This window comes from Diospyros lotus, chromosome 8 (assembly GCF_014633365.1).
Source record: "Diospyros lotus cultivar Yz01 chromosome 8, ASM1463336v1, whole genome shotgun sequence".
Taxonomy (NCBI): domain Eukaryota; kingdom Viridiplantae; phylum Streptophyta; class Magnoliopsida; order Ericales; family Ebenaceae; genus Diospyros; species Diospyros lotus.
In genome coordinates, this window is record NC_068345.1 from 13,076,847 (window position 1) to 13,092,707 (window position 15,861).

General features: G+C 37.9%; 1 protein-coding gene across 1 annotated transcript; it reads left to right on the forward strand.

The window, feature by feature from the left end:
• The first annotated feature begins 3,740 nt into the window (after nucleotides 1-3,740).
• LOC127808281 (putative 12-oxophytodienoate reductase 11) lies at nucleotides 3,741-15,256 on the forward strand. Its single transcript, XM_052346748.1, has 5 exons — nucleotides 3,741-4,298; nucleotides 11,362-11,502; nucleotides 11,655-11,785; nucleotides 13,158-13,334; nucleotides 14,315-15,256. Exons 1-5 carry the CDS (start codon nucleotides 4,216-4,218, stop codon nucleotides 14,905-14,907), a joined length of 1,125 nt encoding a protein of 374 aa, XP_052202708.1. The 5' UTR covers nucleotides 3,741-4,215; the 3' UTR covers nucleotides 14,908-15,256.
• Nucleotides 15,257-15,861: the final 605 nt, after the last annotated feature.

A 15,861-nucleotide genomic window follows, 5' to 3' on the forward strand; every position in this document is an offset into this window, starting at 1 on the left:
CTTTCTAACAGTGGAAACACTTTCCCTTTGATCCATTTTCTTTGTATTTGCCCCTGGAAATGTCCTTCTTTGACTTGAGATTCTTCTTCTTGCCAGAAGAACTCTTTTTCCTCTTTTAAGATCTGGAAGATGAAGCATTTGCAAGAATTGCTTCTTGCTTCTTCCCCTTTGTAATACCCAGAAACTTTGGGTTGCTTTTGGAATAGGTATTGGGAAGAAAACAAGAAATTTCAAAGAAATCGGTATCAGAATAGCTTGAGAAAATAACCAAATCAACCGAAGATGATGCCAGGGAACATAGATACCTAAGGAAATAGGTATGTTGCTAACAAACATCTCAAGACATGATTTTTAGTATTGAAAGAAATTGGATCAAAGACAGTTTTCGGTATAACTTCGGATCAGGTTGAAAAATTGAATTGTTGTAAGGGGCTTCCAAAAAGTCAATAGAATCCTTAAAAGAGTCAAATTTTGTATGAGAAACAACCCTTAGGTGGTTTTGGGATGAAACAAGGGGGTTTCGCAATCAAAGCATAATTTCGGGCAAAAGTGTAAATTTTAAAATTTTTTAAGGGAGGTTGAAATGACGTTATTTCTGAATCTTTGGAGGTTAAATGAAAAGTTTAGAAAGTGATGGTCTTAACAGAAATTTTAAAAAGCTCAGGGGCTTTGTGGAAAGGGTTGAAATGGAATTTTTAAACTTAAGAGGGGTAAAAGTGAAATTTTTGCAAAAGCTTGGACAGCCATGGCCAACCAAGTTGTCGGCCATCCCCGATTTTGGCCAAGATTGGTCGAGAGAGTGGGCTGAGGGGCCTTAAGGCTAGGCTTAGGTCATTCCTTTGCCGACAAATTGTTTGTGTCGATGGAAAACATGATTGAAAAGTGGCCGAAATTTCGGGCTACTATAATAGGATTTTGGGGACTTGGATCGAAGTTTTTGGACCGATATAAGGCAAGAGGAAGCGTTTATGGCCTTGGGTTAAACGAGATTGGATGTGTGGAAATATTTTGGAAATTATTGTGGAGAAAATTTTTGGAAATATTTTAAGAAATATTTATTATGTAATGGCACCATTCTAAAAAGTTTGGTGAGATTTTGTGGTCATTTGAGCGGGTTTTAAGAGTTCACTGAAAAATCGGGCCGTCGTCGGAGTCGAACTATAATTGGCCGATTTAAGGCACTTTCGGTTGGTTTTTCAAGTATCCAATGGCACCATTGTGATCAGCTTAAGGAGATCTTCTAGGTGGTGAAATCAGATTGAGTATCAGACCAAGTTGCAGATCATTGTCGTCGAAGAAGACGACCGGAAAAGGTAAGAAAAATAAAAAAAATAAAGAAAAAGGGAAAAAATGAGAAAATTCTAAAAAATTTCCAGAAAATCTAAAAAAAAATATTTTGGGGATTATTGTGGAGAAAAGTTTGGGAAATTATTTAAGAAATATTTATTTTGTAATTTGATTATAAAAAAAGAATTATGAAAATTAGAAAAAAAAGGAAAAAATCTAAAAGATTCCCAAAAATTTGGGAATATTATTTTTTGAATTAGTTTGGAGAAAAGAAATTAGAAAATATTGGAGGAAATAATTTTTGTGCAATTTCAAAGAAAACAAGGCTTTTGGAAAATAAAAAAAATTGAAAAAACATAGAGAAAATTGTGAAAAAAATTAGAAAAAATTAGAATATATGATTTTTCTTGAAAAATATCGACCAGAAGGTGATTCGGCCAAGAAGTTTGAGGTTTTGCATGACTTTCGAGATTGACATGCATTTCAAGGCACGAGTCAAATCTCTGTTCAAAGTGAGTAGTTTTATCCCAAATACTTATATGTGACGAGATTTTCCTTTACTATGCGTGCTATTTTCGAAAATTACTAAGTATTATGAAATTTGCAAACATATTGTCATATTTGTACATATAATGTTGCATCGATAAACATGACTCATCTCATGACATGAAATTATTGACATATTGATACTTGTACATAGAATAAGATGTCGCCCTAATAGTGTAGTCATAATTTTCCAAGGGTATATGCTGGAACAACGTTAGAGTACCCCGTAAGCAGGTCAGGACTATTGCCTAGGGTTTCGTGTCAGACTGATTTGCGAGTTATTAAAATTTTTTATAATAAATACTATTTGTAAGAGTTTGTTTTTGTTTGTTGGTATGCATCAAACTAAAAAAATCATGGTTAAAAGCGAAATTGAATGGTTTGGTTTTGGTTTTTAATTTTTAAAACCAATAAGTAATGGTTTTATTTTAATTTTAATAGTTTAAGTTTAATTTGATTATAGTTTTAGCAAAAATTAAAATCAAATCGAACCATTAACAACCTTACTCAACAAGGCAATGAATCCCTTTATCTATATACATGCAAAAATTAATTTTATATCAATTGAACTCCAAATTTCCAAAATTACTCTTAGACTTCAAAAATTTCCTTAAACTTTCAATCAGCTCCCTACTCAAAAGCATAATAATTTTAATTTCTCCTATCAAATTATTCAAACTCACAAATCACCAATAAATCTAAAATATATAATTTTAAATTTAAATTTTTTTTTTTTTTTTAAAATACCAAGGTGTTACGATTGATATGATAATCTTCTTAATAAAATCTTTTTTTTTCCTACCAGCAGTGGTTTGCAAGTTGCCATCGATCTTCTTAAATAAAACCTTTTCTTTTTTCCTACTAGTAGTGGTTAGCAAGTTGCCATCTCAAAACTGGACTACCTTTCTGACCCAACTCATCAATTTAACATTTAATTTGGATTTTATTATAATTTGCTTTATCTTGATTATGATGTTGCTTTTTTGTTAACATCTTAGGATCTTATTATAAAATTATGTGATAAAGTTTTAATTTTTGGTTTTAGATTATGTATTTATTTTCTTAATCAAATACATTTTTTCTTCCCGATATCTTTTTTTTTTTTTTCTAGTTTGATATTCTACTCTAATTTTTTATTCATGCTTTAAATACATCAATAATTTCATTAAATAAAAATATATATATATTAATTAAAATAAACAATAACATATAAGCATCCTAAGTTTTGAGATTATCGCTTTTATGCGGTCTCACGTCATTCGTGTCCTCAATTTCAGCAGAAGAGATAAATTGTAAGTGGAGATTTTTGCTTTACTGCACAGAGCAAGAAATCAAACTCACGATCTATCAATGTAAATTTCAATTTATCATGACTTAACCATAAAACAAGCATCTTAAGTCTTAACTTCATTACAAATGATTGATTACATAAATTTTAAATTTATATATTATAAGGTATTCATGGCAATATACCTTATATATATATATACATATTGTATTTTAAAAAATATTCATATAAAATAATATAACAGTAACTTTTTTTTTGTAATTATTAATTTGCTAGGTTATATAGATATTTTTTTTTTATTGTATCCTTACATAGATGTTAATTAATAAACATAATGTGCATGCATTATATAAAGAGGGCAGTTGGGACCGTAACGTCACCAATGTGCTGAGATGAGCGGTGACGATAGCAAATTTAATTCGGCGTTGCCGCTGGATGGATTCCATTTATTTACTTTTTTTTCTTTTCTTAATTATCATCCATTATTAACTAACGTACTCACTCACCTTATTTCTAAAACTACGTATAGAAAATAAATCACAAGATGTATTCGACTCATTCGAGTGATAAACTTTAACACCAGTAATACTACTCTCACGATTCTCTCCTAAGAAAGAAACGTTCTCCTTTCTCTAAAAATCGAACCCATATTAATAGTCGCATACAAGTTTTCAGCGTGTCCCTTTTCACTCGAGTATGTCCGGCGGCTACTTTTTATTTATTTATCCAGGAATAAGGTATAGATTTCACTCCTGCTCTCTGCAAATTGGGTTCAACGAATGAATCATTTCAAGCATCTCCTCCATGCATCCGCAGAATGGGGAGTGACGCCAAGCAAGTTGTCTTTATCTCCCTCACAGCAGGATCAAGATTTTCGGGGAGGAGTAGATCAATCAGTAGTCAGCTGCCACCGGGGCCGGCCTATTTTGACCTGATGTCTCTCTTTGAATCAATCCGTGCAGCAAGAAATGAACAAACGAAGGCGGGTGTGGCACTCTATAAATACCCTTGCTCTCCAGTCTTTGAGCGTCTCATCTCATTCGCCATCCACAAAGATCATCCAGCACCCATCTCTACTGTAAATTAAAAAAATAATGGAAAGCCAAGAGCAAGGAGAGCATGCCCCGCTTCCCCTTCTCACCCCTTACAAGATGGGAAACTTTCAACTTTCTCACAGGTACATATATATATATATATATGTATATCATTCAAATGCTTGTGTACTTTGCTTAATTTAATCCCCAATTGATCTTTTCCCCTTCTCACCCCTTACTGGATTTGTGGGTTTGCGTAGCATGAGTCTTATTTTCGGTAAACAGAGTGCCGAATGGGGACAACAATTCTGGGGCTTTCTTTTTTTTCTTTTAAATATTTTCTCCTGTTGCTGTATACGTGGAATTCAGCACTTCATTTCATATGCCATCTTCTTTGAGTCTTTCTTTGAATGAACTATTATTTATTTTATTATCTTGTTGGAGACTTGGAGTTATATGAAATGTTTCTGAATAGAGTATTCAGGCATAGACATGGTTTTTCATCTTTTGGTTTATTATTTTGTTCTATTTTTAATTGATTTACTTCTGTTTGACCTGAATTTCCTCAGCCTATGCAGCCAAATCCTAGTTATACAAATCCCTTTGTTTTACCAACAAATAAAGGGACGGGGAAGGTTGCGTCTTCCTTTTCTTGATTCTCCCAAATTTTGAAGAGAAACGTTCTTTCTTTTCTCTTTTCACTTCTGAAGTTCCTGGTAGTTGTGGCTTTGCTTTGATTTGGACGATGCTGTCACGGAAAGGGACCCGGAACTAATAACCCAAGTAACTATAAGTATTAGTTTGTTTTTGCTCACTAGTGTAATTTCCTTACTGCTGTAATTTTGCTATTTACTGCTGTAACTCCACTAGAGATGTTAGTTAGTCAGGCTGGCAGATTCCCCACGTGGAGGGGGTAGAATAGGACAAAAGGGCGGTTATAACCCTCATGGAGAAGGGATCTGCTGTGGCAGCCTCCCACTGATTGGTTGTATAAATATTCCCAAGCTTGCTGGGAAGATTATCATTGAATTAAATATCTGAACTGATTCTTCCTCCTAATGCTCTAATTTCTCTCTTCATTCTCTCACTCTCTTCTCTCTCTCCCTTGCTCTGTTATGTTCTGTTCGGTAGAAATCATCTGCTAATCCATATCGGACTAGGAGTGTTCTAAATTCACGGAGGTGCCGTGACATTTTGGAATCAAAGCCGCCTGTCCTTGGCCGGATTAAGGAAGAAGACGGTGATGGCAGAAGGGACCTGTATGAAGAATTTGGAATCCCAACTACAACAGGCTAGCTCGGTCATGACTGAATGCCAAAATCGGATCAACCAGCTGGAATTAGGAGCTAGTTGGAGCCATGAAGCGATCATGGCGTTGGATTGCCGAGTGGAGAGCACCATGGATGGATTGGAGTAGAGGCTGGAAGGGTCCACCGTGAGGGTGCGAGATGAATTGGGTGCGGAAATGCAACAGTTCATGGTTATGTTTGCTCGTTAGAACCCGGTAAGGTTGTCTCCTGATTTTCCACCTGGAGAGCATGCATAACCAATCCTACAGAGGAATAGGACTAACAAGGGATGAGGAACTTTAGAGATTGAGGTGGACCTGGAGGAGGAGTTGGTTGGATTGATGGATAGGGGTCGGGAAGGTCCTGTAAATCACCAGCAACTGGGGTTCCCGATGCCTCGGATGGAGATTCCCACCTTCGAGGGAGTCAATCCTCGATGATGGCTGAGGAAATGCGAGAGGATGTTTGAGTGGTATAGTGTTCCTGAGGGGAAGAGAGTACCCTTGGCTACAACCTATTTCAATGAGGTGGTTGACGCATGGTACCAAGGAAGCCTTGGACAGGGGAGGATTTACACTTGGAAGGAATTCTCTGAGAAAGTGTGTGAAAGATTTGGGGAAAGGAGTATGGTGGACATTATAGAGGAATTTAACAAACTGAGGCAAACCGGTAGTGTGGAGAGCTACCAAAAACGCTTTGAGGAGTTGAGATCTCTCATGATCCAACATAATCCTCACCTATCGGAGACCTACTTCGTGTCGAGTTATCTAAGTGGCCTTAATGACGAGCTTTGACGAGTGGTAAAGGTGTTGAGGCCTCAGTCAGTGGAACAAGCCTCAGAGAATTCCAGGCTGCAAGAGTTGGTGGTAGAAGCCTTAATGAGGAAGCAGAGGCAGTAAATGAGAGGAGTGGTAGTAGGCTCATCTAATGCTGCGGGAAGACATCCCAACCAGGATCAGATAAAAAGGAAGTAGCGGGGTGAGAAGGGTGGTAGGCCCTAACCCAGCTCCTTTTGGAGAACAATTGTGGGAGCAGAGAAGATTGACGGGATTGTGCTTCTGGTATGAAGAGAAGTACCATATGGGGCATCACTGTAAGAGGTAGATACTACTGTTGGAAGGGGATGAGGAGTCAAATCGAGAGGTAACAGAAGAAGAAGATGAGGAAGGGGCCAAGGAGGACAATGGAGAAATATCAATCCATGCCTTGAAGTGGTAACCAACAACAAAATAATAAAAGTAGAGGGGCAAATTAAAGAAAAAGGCTTGATGGTCTTAATTGACAGTGGGAGTATCCACAGTTTTCTAGATGAAGGCACGACTAGATGAAGGCATGACCAAGAGGCTGAAATGTCAACTCACGGGTACCCCACCCTTGAGTGTGACCGTGGCTAATGGCCAACGGGTGATGAGTATCTCGGCTTGCAATGGGTTTTGCTGGGAGATGTAGGGAATTTGAAGTAGACCTAAGATTGTTACAATTGGGGGGATGTGATGTAGTATTGGGGGTGGATTTGATGAAAGGAGTGAACTCAATTAGTTTTGACTTTAACTAAATGGAGGTGTCATTTGAAAGGGAAGGAAGAAGGATGATATTGATAGGAGGTAAGGAGGCTGGAACATGCAGGATGATAATAAGAAGGAGGTTGCAAAAGGTGCTCAAGGGAAAATGGAGTCAGCTGGCCAATCTTTTCTCCATTGTAGTAGCGGAGGAGCCCCTAGGAGGGCACGAGAAGGCCTACCTAACTGTCAGCTCAACTAGGGAACTCCGTGACTAGGTAAATCAGTTCGATTGTATTAGTGAATTGCTGGCAGGATATGAGGACCTTTGCATGGAACCCAATTCCCTACCTCCCACCAGACCATTTGATCATACCATTCACCTAAAGCCAAATACTGAATCCATTAATGTGAGATCCTAGCGATACCCCCCACTTCAAAAGAATGAAATAGAGAGAATGGTTAGGGAAATGCTTCAATAGTCCATTATCAAGCCCAACCAAAGCCCCTTTGCGTCCCCCGTCCTATTAGTCAAAAAGAAAGATGGATCATGGCAATTTTGTGTGGATTACTGCCAACTTAATGCCATAACCATTAATGACAAATTCCCTATACCTTTGGTGGAAGACCTCTTAGATGAACTTCACCAAGCCCAAGTCTTTTCAAAGCTTGATTTGCGTTCGGGGTATCATCAAATTAGGATGAGGCCGGAAGACATACATAAAACAACCTTTAGAACCCACCACAGGCACTTTGAATTCTTGGTAATGCCATTTGGGCTTACCAATGCCTCGGCCATCTTCCAATCCTTAATGAACTGCATATTCGAACCCTGCATTCGGAAATTTATCCTTGTGTTCTTTGATGACATATTAGTCTACAGCCTTTCCCTTAGCCAACACCTAATTCACCTCAAGACCACCTTGGACATCCTCAAATCTAACCAGCTTTTCATTAAGAAATCTAAGTGTGCATTTGGTCAAGGGCAAGTGGAATATTTGGGGCACATTATATCCAAGGGAGGGGTTAGCATTGATCCAAAGAAGGTGGAGGCTATGGTGTCCTGGCCGAGGCCTAATTTAGTGAGATTTTTGAGGGGGTTCCTAGGATTAACCGGGTACTATCATCGGTTCGTAAGAAATTATGGGATCCTTAACAAACCACTAACATAATTATTGAAGAAAGGAAATTTCAGTTGGGGCCCCGAAGCTGAAGGGGCCTTTGAGAGAAGGGAGGCCATTGACATTCTTAAGCCAAGCCTTGGCCCTAAAACATGTGGAGCTTAGCATATATGAGAAGGAGTTTCACGCAGTGCTGATGGCTGTAGATAAATGGAGACATTACTTGGAAGTGGGGAGGTTTATAATTAAAATGGATCATGAAAGCTTAAAGTTTCTGTTACAGCAGAAACTAAAAACACAGTTGCAAAGGAAAGGGATGGCAAAATTGATGGGTTTAGACTACTTGATACAATACAAGAAGGGAAAAGAAAATGTGGTTGCTAATGCTCTTTCAAGGTGTCATAAGGAGGGGAGAGTGACAGCTATAACTACTGTCATTCTAGAATGGTGCCAGTAGGTGATAGAAAGCTATGAAGGAGATGATACAGTGAGGGAGTTACTGGAAAGGGTGGCCATGGGATTTGAAGGGGTCGAAGGGTATACATTGGTGGATGGGATTTTGAGACATTAGGGCAAGATTGTAATTGGAAATAATGAAGATCTCAAGAAGAGAATCCTGCAGTCACTGCATGAATCTCCATTAGCGGCACACTCTAGGATCCAAAATACTTACCTTCGGGTGAAGAAGGTCTTCCATTGGCCAGGGCTGAGAGCAGAGATAAGAAAGTTTGTGTTGGGCTGTGACATTTGCAGAAGATGCAAGACTGAGAATGTGGCCTACCCTAGGCTTCTACAGCACCTGCCAGTGCCTGAGCAAGCTTGGTCTAGTGTCCTATGGATTTCGTCAAAGGGCTGCCTAAGTTAAAAGGAAATGACAGTATAATGGTTCTGGTAGACCGGTTCACAAAATTTGCTCATTTCATAGGATTGGCCCATCCGTATACTACTCAAGAAGTGGCTCGAATCTTCATAGATCAGGTGGCAGCTCTGCATGGGATTCCCAAGACAATTATTTCTGATCGAGACAAGATTTTTACAAGCACCCTATGGAAGGAGCTTATGAAGGCGTTAGGCACTAAGTTGAATATGTCTTTAGCTTATCATCCCCAAACAGATGGTAATACTGAGCGGGTAAACCAAGGCTTAGAAAGTTATTTGAGGTGTATTTGCATCTTGCAGCCCAAGAGCTGGCATAGATGGCTATCCCTAGCCCAGTGGTGGTACAACTCCAACCATCACTCTTCCTTAAAAATGTCTCCTTTTGAGGCTCTCTTCGGATACAAGCCTCCTCTATTACCGGCTATAGGAGAACATTCCATTGCAGCCTTAGTAGAGGAGTACTTGCAACAGAGAAGGGTGGTATTGCAACAACTCAAACAGGAATTGGCTACAACTTGAAATAGGATGAAGCAAGCTGCAGATAAGAAAAGAAGTGGCTGCAGATAAGAAAAGAAGTGACAGGGAATTTGAGGTAGGGGAGAAGGTATACCTAAGATTGAGGAAACCCCACTTGAAGGTTACTACTCAAAGGCTGGTCTCAAAGGTTACTCCTAAGTATTTTGGTCCGTTCCTCATATTGGAAAGGGTAGGGAAGGTGACTTATCGGCTACAACTTCCTGAGGGGAGCCAAATCCACCCAATTTTTCATGTCTCCCTATTAAAGGAAACAGTAGGGTCTGAGTAAGTGAACCCTGCAATGCCCACCATTCTCGAAGAGAAGGATAGTATGGAAGAACTGGAGGCTATTTTGGATAGGCGAGTAATTCACAACCAAGGGGTTCCACTCATCCAAGTACTGGTGAAGTGGCAGTATGGGGCAACAGGGAGCAACACTTGGGAGTACCTGCCTAATTTACTCAAACGATTCCCCAGAGCTGCCAGCCTCCTTAGCATTTCTTGAGAACAAGAAAGGTGTAAGGGAGGGGGAATTGTCATGGAAAGGGACCCAAAACTGATAACCCAAGTAGCTATAAGTATTTGTTTGTTTTTGCTCACTAGTGTAATTTCCTTACTGCTGTAATTTTGCTATTTACTGCTGTAACTCCACTAGAGATGTTAGTTAGCCAGGCTGACAGATTCCCCACGTGGAGGAGGGTAGAATAGGATAAAAGGGCGGTTATAACCGCATGGAGAAGGGATTTGCTGTGGCAGCCTCCCACCGATCGGTTGTATAAATATTCCCAAGCTTGCTGGGGAGATTATCATTGAATTGAATATTTGAAGCGATTCTTCCTCCTAACGCTCTAATTTCTCTCTTCATTCTCTCACTCTCTTCTCTCTCATTCTGTCTCTCCCTTGCTCTGTTCTGTTCTGTTCGGTAGAAATCATCTCCCAATCCATACTGGGCTAGGAGTGTTCTAAATTCATGGACATGCCGTGACAGATGCCCCCTTCTTTTGATTTTATGTTTTTTCAATTTCGGTTCCCTTTCCCTAATAGACTTGATAAATCTCATTTTCATGGTTACATTCAATGACAAGTGCAGTTCATGTTGTTGGTTGTGGCTTGAGTCTTGCAAGATTTTCTAATTATGGTTTAGTTGTAATCAGCATTAACGTTTAAGGTTTTTTTTTTTTTCAAGTTCATTAGTCATACATCTTCCAGTTGTTCTTTGTTGAATCTTTTTCTTTACCTTGTCTGCGTGTGTGTTCTTTATTATTATTATTTTTTAAACCACAAGGAGCTATTGTTATAATATTGGCACCTAATTGTGTACAACAACAATAATTACAAGCCTTATTACATGATTTCTATACCTCCACTATCTCCATCCATGGTCATATCATGTGTAAGGCTACTGTATTCTGTATCATGTTTGAAGGTTCCAATTGCAGTTTTCTTTGGTTTTTCTCTCCAATTTTTGTTACAAACTCCATTTCATTCACTTGCCCCACAAGTATATCTATTGGTCTTTTGTTCACATATCCAAACCATCTTATTCACAACCCTCACATCTTATTTTCAATAAGTGCCGCTCCAACTTTATTATGTGCGATCTGATTTCTATTTTGTCTTTTGTTGTATGGCCACACATTTGCCTATCAACCTTATCTCAACTACACTGATCTCTTGCACATGTTTGTGTTTAACTGCCTAACATTCTAAGCCATATAATGGGGGTGGCATGTCCATGCTGTGTGCATTGTTCGTTTACATAGGTTTTTTTTTTTTTTTCTTTACCAATGAATTCCATGTGTAATGTAATATGTCTGGTACTTTTCTTCTACTCCCATTTGGCCATTAAACTAATTCTTGATGTAGTGATCTTTTTCTCATGGTCATTTTTTCTCTCTTCAGAATTGTCTTGGCACCATTAACCAGGCAAAGATCTTACAACAATGTTCCTCAACCACATGCCATCTTATATTACTCACAAAGGACCATGAAAGGGGGTCTTCTCATTACTGAAGCAACCGGAGTTTCAGATACTGCACAAGGGTTAGTTAAATAATTATATTTATGGGTTTCCATGGTTCTATGTTTTCGATAGTTGGAAGGATGATATGCAGTCTTGATCTTTAAAATGCATGTTTATAAGCATGAGTGTGGAAGTATCTTATCTGTTATTACTGCATTCTCTTTGAGTGAAGGTATACAGATACACCTGGTATATGGACAAAAGAACAAGTTGAAGCTTGGAAACCTATAGTAGATGCTGTTCATGCTAGAGGTGGAACCTTCTTTTGTCAACTTTGGCATGTGGGAAGAGTTTCAAATCAAGGTATAGCTTTTACTTTTGTCCCTTTTATTTGTTCTCTTCCATGGAGGATGGCATTCCAAAGATAAAAAAAAGAGAAATGGGTTAATAAAAATATTTCTTGCTCTTTTCTTAGCTTGGTTGCTTTTGTAACATAAATTAAATTTGCGGTGGACCACTACTTTTTCATTGCTAGTTTTTTGTTCTGATATGATATGCATGGACTACATTTATTGGCTTAATATGCATGTGGAACATAGGTATATATTGAATTTTTCCCAAATAATCACCATATACTAGAAGATGCCAGCTAGATGTACTTTCCTTGCAAAAAGATTGGTTGGGGCAGGGTTTGGGTGAGGCTCATTCTGCACATGAAGGTCCCCTGACACTAGTTTAACCTTTTGGTTTAGCTAAAATATTAAAGAAAAAATTATAAAATTGAAAGAAATGAAGTTTTAATCCATCATTAACCATTATAATGGCCTGCTCTTAAGGGGATCAAGTGGTGGAGATCCTGCAATACCAATTCTGACAAGAATTTCTACTATAGATGTGGTGTTTCATGTTATGTTTGAGATGATATTCTTCTTGTTGCGGTCAGATAGGCAATGCTTTACAATAATAAACCAAATCATTAAAATGTATGCTTTTTGAGGGATTTAGAGAAGGAACATGTTATCCATCTTGGTACTGTATTCTATCCAGATTCTTTGATGGCTCCAATTGCATTAATGTAACATGTTATCCATCTTGGTTTTCCAATATCTTCAATATCCAGATGATTGAATTACTTCACAATTTCTCTTCAACTAGAACTTCTCCTCCCTAGAATTATTGCCACATTGTTTCAACTTGTCTTTCACTCTCCCTACTTCCCCGTCCCCAACAAAAACTAGTTTTTCCCTTTTTGTTTTTAGTTTTTCCTGAGTGGAGAAGATCTGGTGGACTTAAGATGGTTGCTTCTGAAAGCTTTTTGATTGTTTAAAAAATGAAGGTTTATTATGTCATCTGCTTGTTGGCCTTTTCTTTTTCCTTTCTCCACTCCTTCACTTACCAAATTATTCATATCTTTGCTACTGTAGTTGAATATCAATAATAGCAGTACATTTTGGTTTGCTTAATCAAATCTATGTCAATATGTTAGTGAGCTGTCTTTCTTCTCCCTTCACCTCCTTCTCTCCATATTCGTCTGGTATTTTTCCTTTAATCCTCCTCTCATGCATCAATCTATGTTAATATATTTGCTTTCTTCATCCAGCCCTAGTCCCAACCCACAAAATAAATAAATAAAAAAATTCTGTATTTTATATTTTGTGGTGACCTACTTCCCTAATCAGTATTAGGGCTTTCTACAAGTTGGTTCTCTGTGAAATAATTAATGCAATTTGTACAGATTTTCAGCCAAATCATCAGGCTCCAATCTCTTCCACCGACAAGTCTGTAGCGCCTCGACTTCAATCTAATGGTTATGATGTTGCATACTTTTCACCTCCACGACGTCTAAGGACAGATGAAATTCCTCAAATTGTCAATGATTTTAGACTTGCTGCAAAGAATGCAATTGAAACTGGTAAGTTTGTGGCTAACTTCAAAATTGGGTAAATTAATTCAGGATCTCTGTTTGGAATGGCTAAGTTCAATTTGGTTCCTTTTGTTTGAAATACGAACAATTAGGCACTAAACTTTCCCATTTTTGCTATCTTGGTCCATCTATCACACTTCATTAGCATTTTGATGAAATAAAGATACATCAGTGCCGTGTCAATCCCATGGAAGATCCACATAAGCATATATGATCATAGAAACCCACATGCATTGACATGCATGTTTTAGTCCAAATTCCAAGTTGAGTTTTGCCTTCTTGCCAACTTAAGCATTTAGCCTTCTATGTATTGTATGACAGTCCAACCACTAAAGGAAAAGCTAGTCATTTTAACATAATGAACTTCTTGCTTGGGCTGATTTCAGTCTTTAAGTTGAGAAAAAATAACTTGATCGAGAGATAGAGAAGGAAATCAACAACAGTTTCAGGTACAGTTGAGTTCTACTGAAACTGTAAGCCTGTAACAGATGGCAAACCGCCTTGTTAATTCATTTTCTTTCTTAAGTTCCTAATCCTTGGTCCAACCAACTAGATAATTCTAATGTTATTGAATATGGTCTGGAAATTTCTATATCTTAAGCAAGGTCTTATACAGGATGGGAAAAATATGTATCTTCAGAAAAATTAAGGTCATGATACCTTATGTCACCTATGAATCAGACTTCTCTGAATTATTATTACATATAATGCCTATGTGCTCTTGCTGGATCATGTGGGGCAACATTTTCTATTGGTAGGTAAAAACTATACAAACTTAGGCTAATTTAAGACGTATACTCGATTAATCTTGCAAAATTTCATTCATCCGGCAACCTACCTTGATCGCTACGATGTGAGTTCATCTATTGATATATTTTATGAAATTTTCCTCATACCAGATGAAGTGTAAGAATTGATCATCTTTCTTCTTTCACATTATGATAGTCACTGTCTGATGTCATATGCAGGTTTTGATGGAGTTGAGATCCATGGAGCTCATGGTTATCTAATAGAGCAGTTTCTGAAAGACCAAGTCAATGATCGAAATGATCAATATGGAGGATCTCTTGAGAACAGATGTCGGTTTGCTCTTGATATTGTTGAAGCTGTTACTAATGAGATAGGAGTAGATAAGGTTGGGATTAGGCTTTCTCCATTTGCTCACTTCATGGAAGCAGGAGACTCAAATCCAAATGCTCTGGGTCTGTATATGGTCGAAGCCTTGAATAAATACGGTATTCTATACTGCCACATGGTGGAGCCAAGAATGAAAATTGTTGGAGAAATAACAGAAACCCAAGACAGTCTTGTGCCAATCAGGAAAGCTTTCAATGGCACTTTCATGGTGGCTGGGGGTTTTAACAGAGAAGAAGGCAACAAAGCTGTGGCACAGAACCATACAGATCTTGTTGCTTATGGACGTTGGTTCTTGGCTAATCCAGATCTGCCACGGAGGTTTGAGATCAATGCTCCTCTTAATAAGTACAATAGGGAAACTTTCTACACTTCCGATCCTGTTATTGGCTATACGGATTACCCTTTTCTTGAAACCATTGCCTAAATTTTTAGGGGCTGATTATCTGAAGTTTAAATTACATTACCATTGTTGTCCTCCAGATTTCAGGAGCTCTCTGTTGGAACCAAATATCTTTCACTGCTTGTTCTGTTCTGCTGTGCTAATGTAATCAGATCACTCCAAGCTGTTATAGGTAACCGGGTCGCTCTAAGTTTCCGGTATTTGGCAGTTTGAACTTAAAACAATTGTATCTGAAGCCTGCAGCTGGAAGGTGCGTGTTTAGAAATATGTCAATCCCCATCCTAGATTTGTGAGATGAAGAAAGCCCTACAGTTGTATCTTCACTCGCATAATTGAACTATATATGTTCAATTTTTCTACATTGTCTTTGATATGTGAGGTATCGTCATTCATTCTGAACAAATAAAAATCTATAAGAAGATTTCCACCACCCTCTGTATTTAATTTATTTTTTCTTATACTCAGTTATATCTATGTATTGGAACACTCAACGACATTGTAAATCTCTCTTAGAAACAGATACAATATAATTTGTTGATAATTAAAGTGTTTACAATTTTTGGAGTTTTCAATCCCACAGAAACCTTGAAGACGTTTGCATACCAACATGGTGTAATTTGGAATAGAAAAGCTGCCGCCTTGCAAGAAAAAAGAAGTGATAATTTTTCTTGATTCTGGTTCGAGCCTTTCCCTAGTTGTTCTTGTAGCTTAGATTGAAGAATTTTCTGTTGACCCAAGCAACAACTGACAGTCATTTTGTTACGGATCTATTTGGTTCTTGAGGTAATTTATCCTCTGTTCACACCGGCCAAGTGCATCTTTATTTCACTTATGTTGTCTAATTATAACTGTTATTGTCAAAATATAACAATTTACTTTTTTTTTTCATGGGAGAGTACAATTGGTGTGCGTGGTTGATCAAGAGAGTCTCGTTCAGGCCTTGTGAGGTTTGAGAGTCTTGTCACCTTTGTGCGCTGA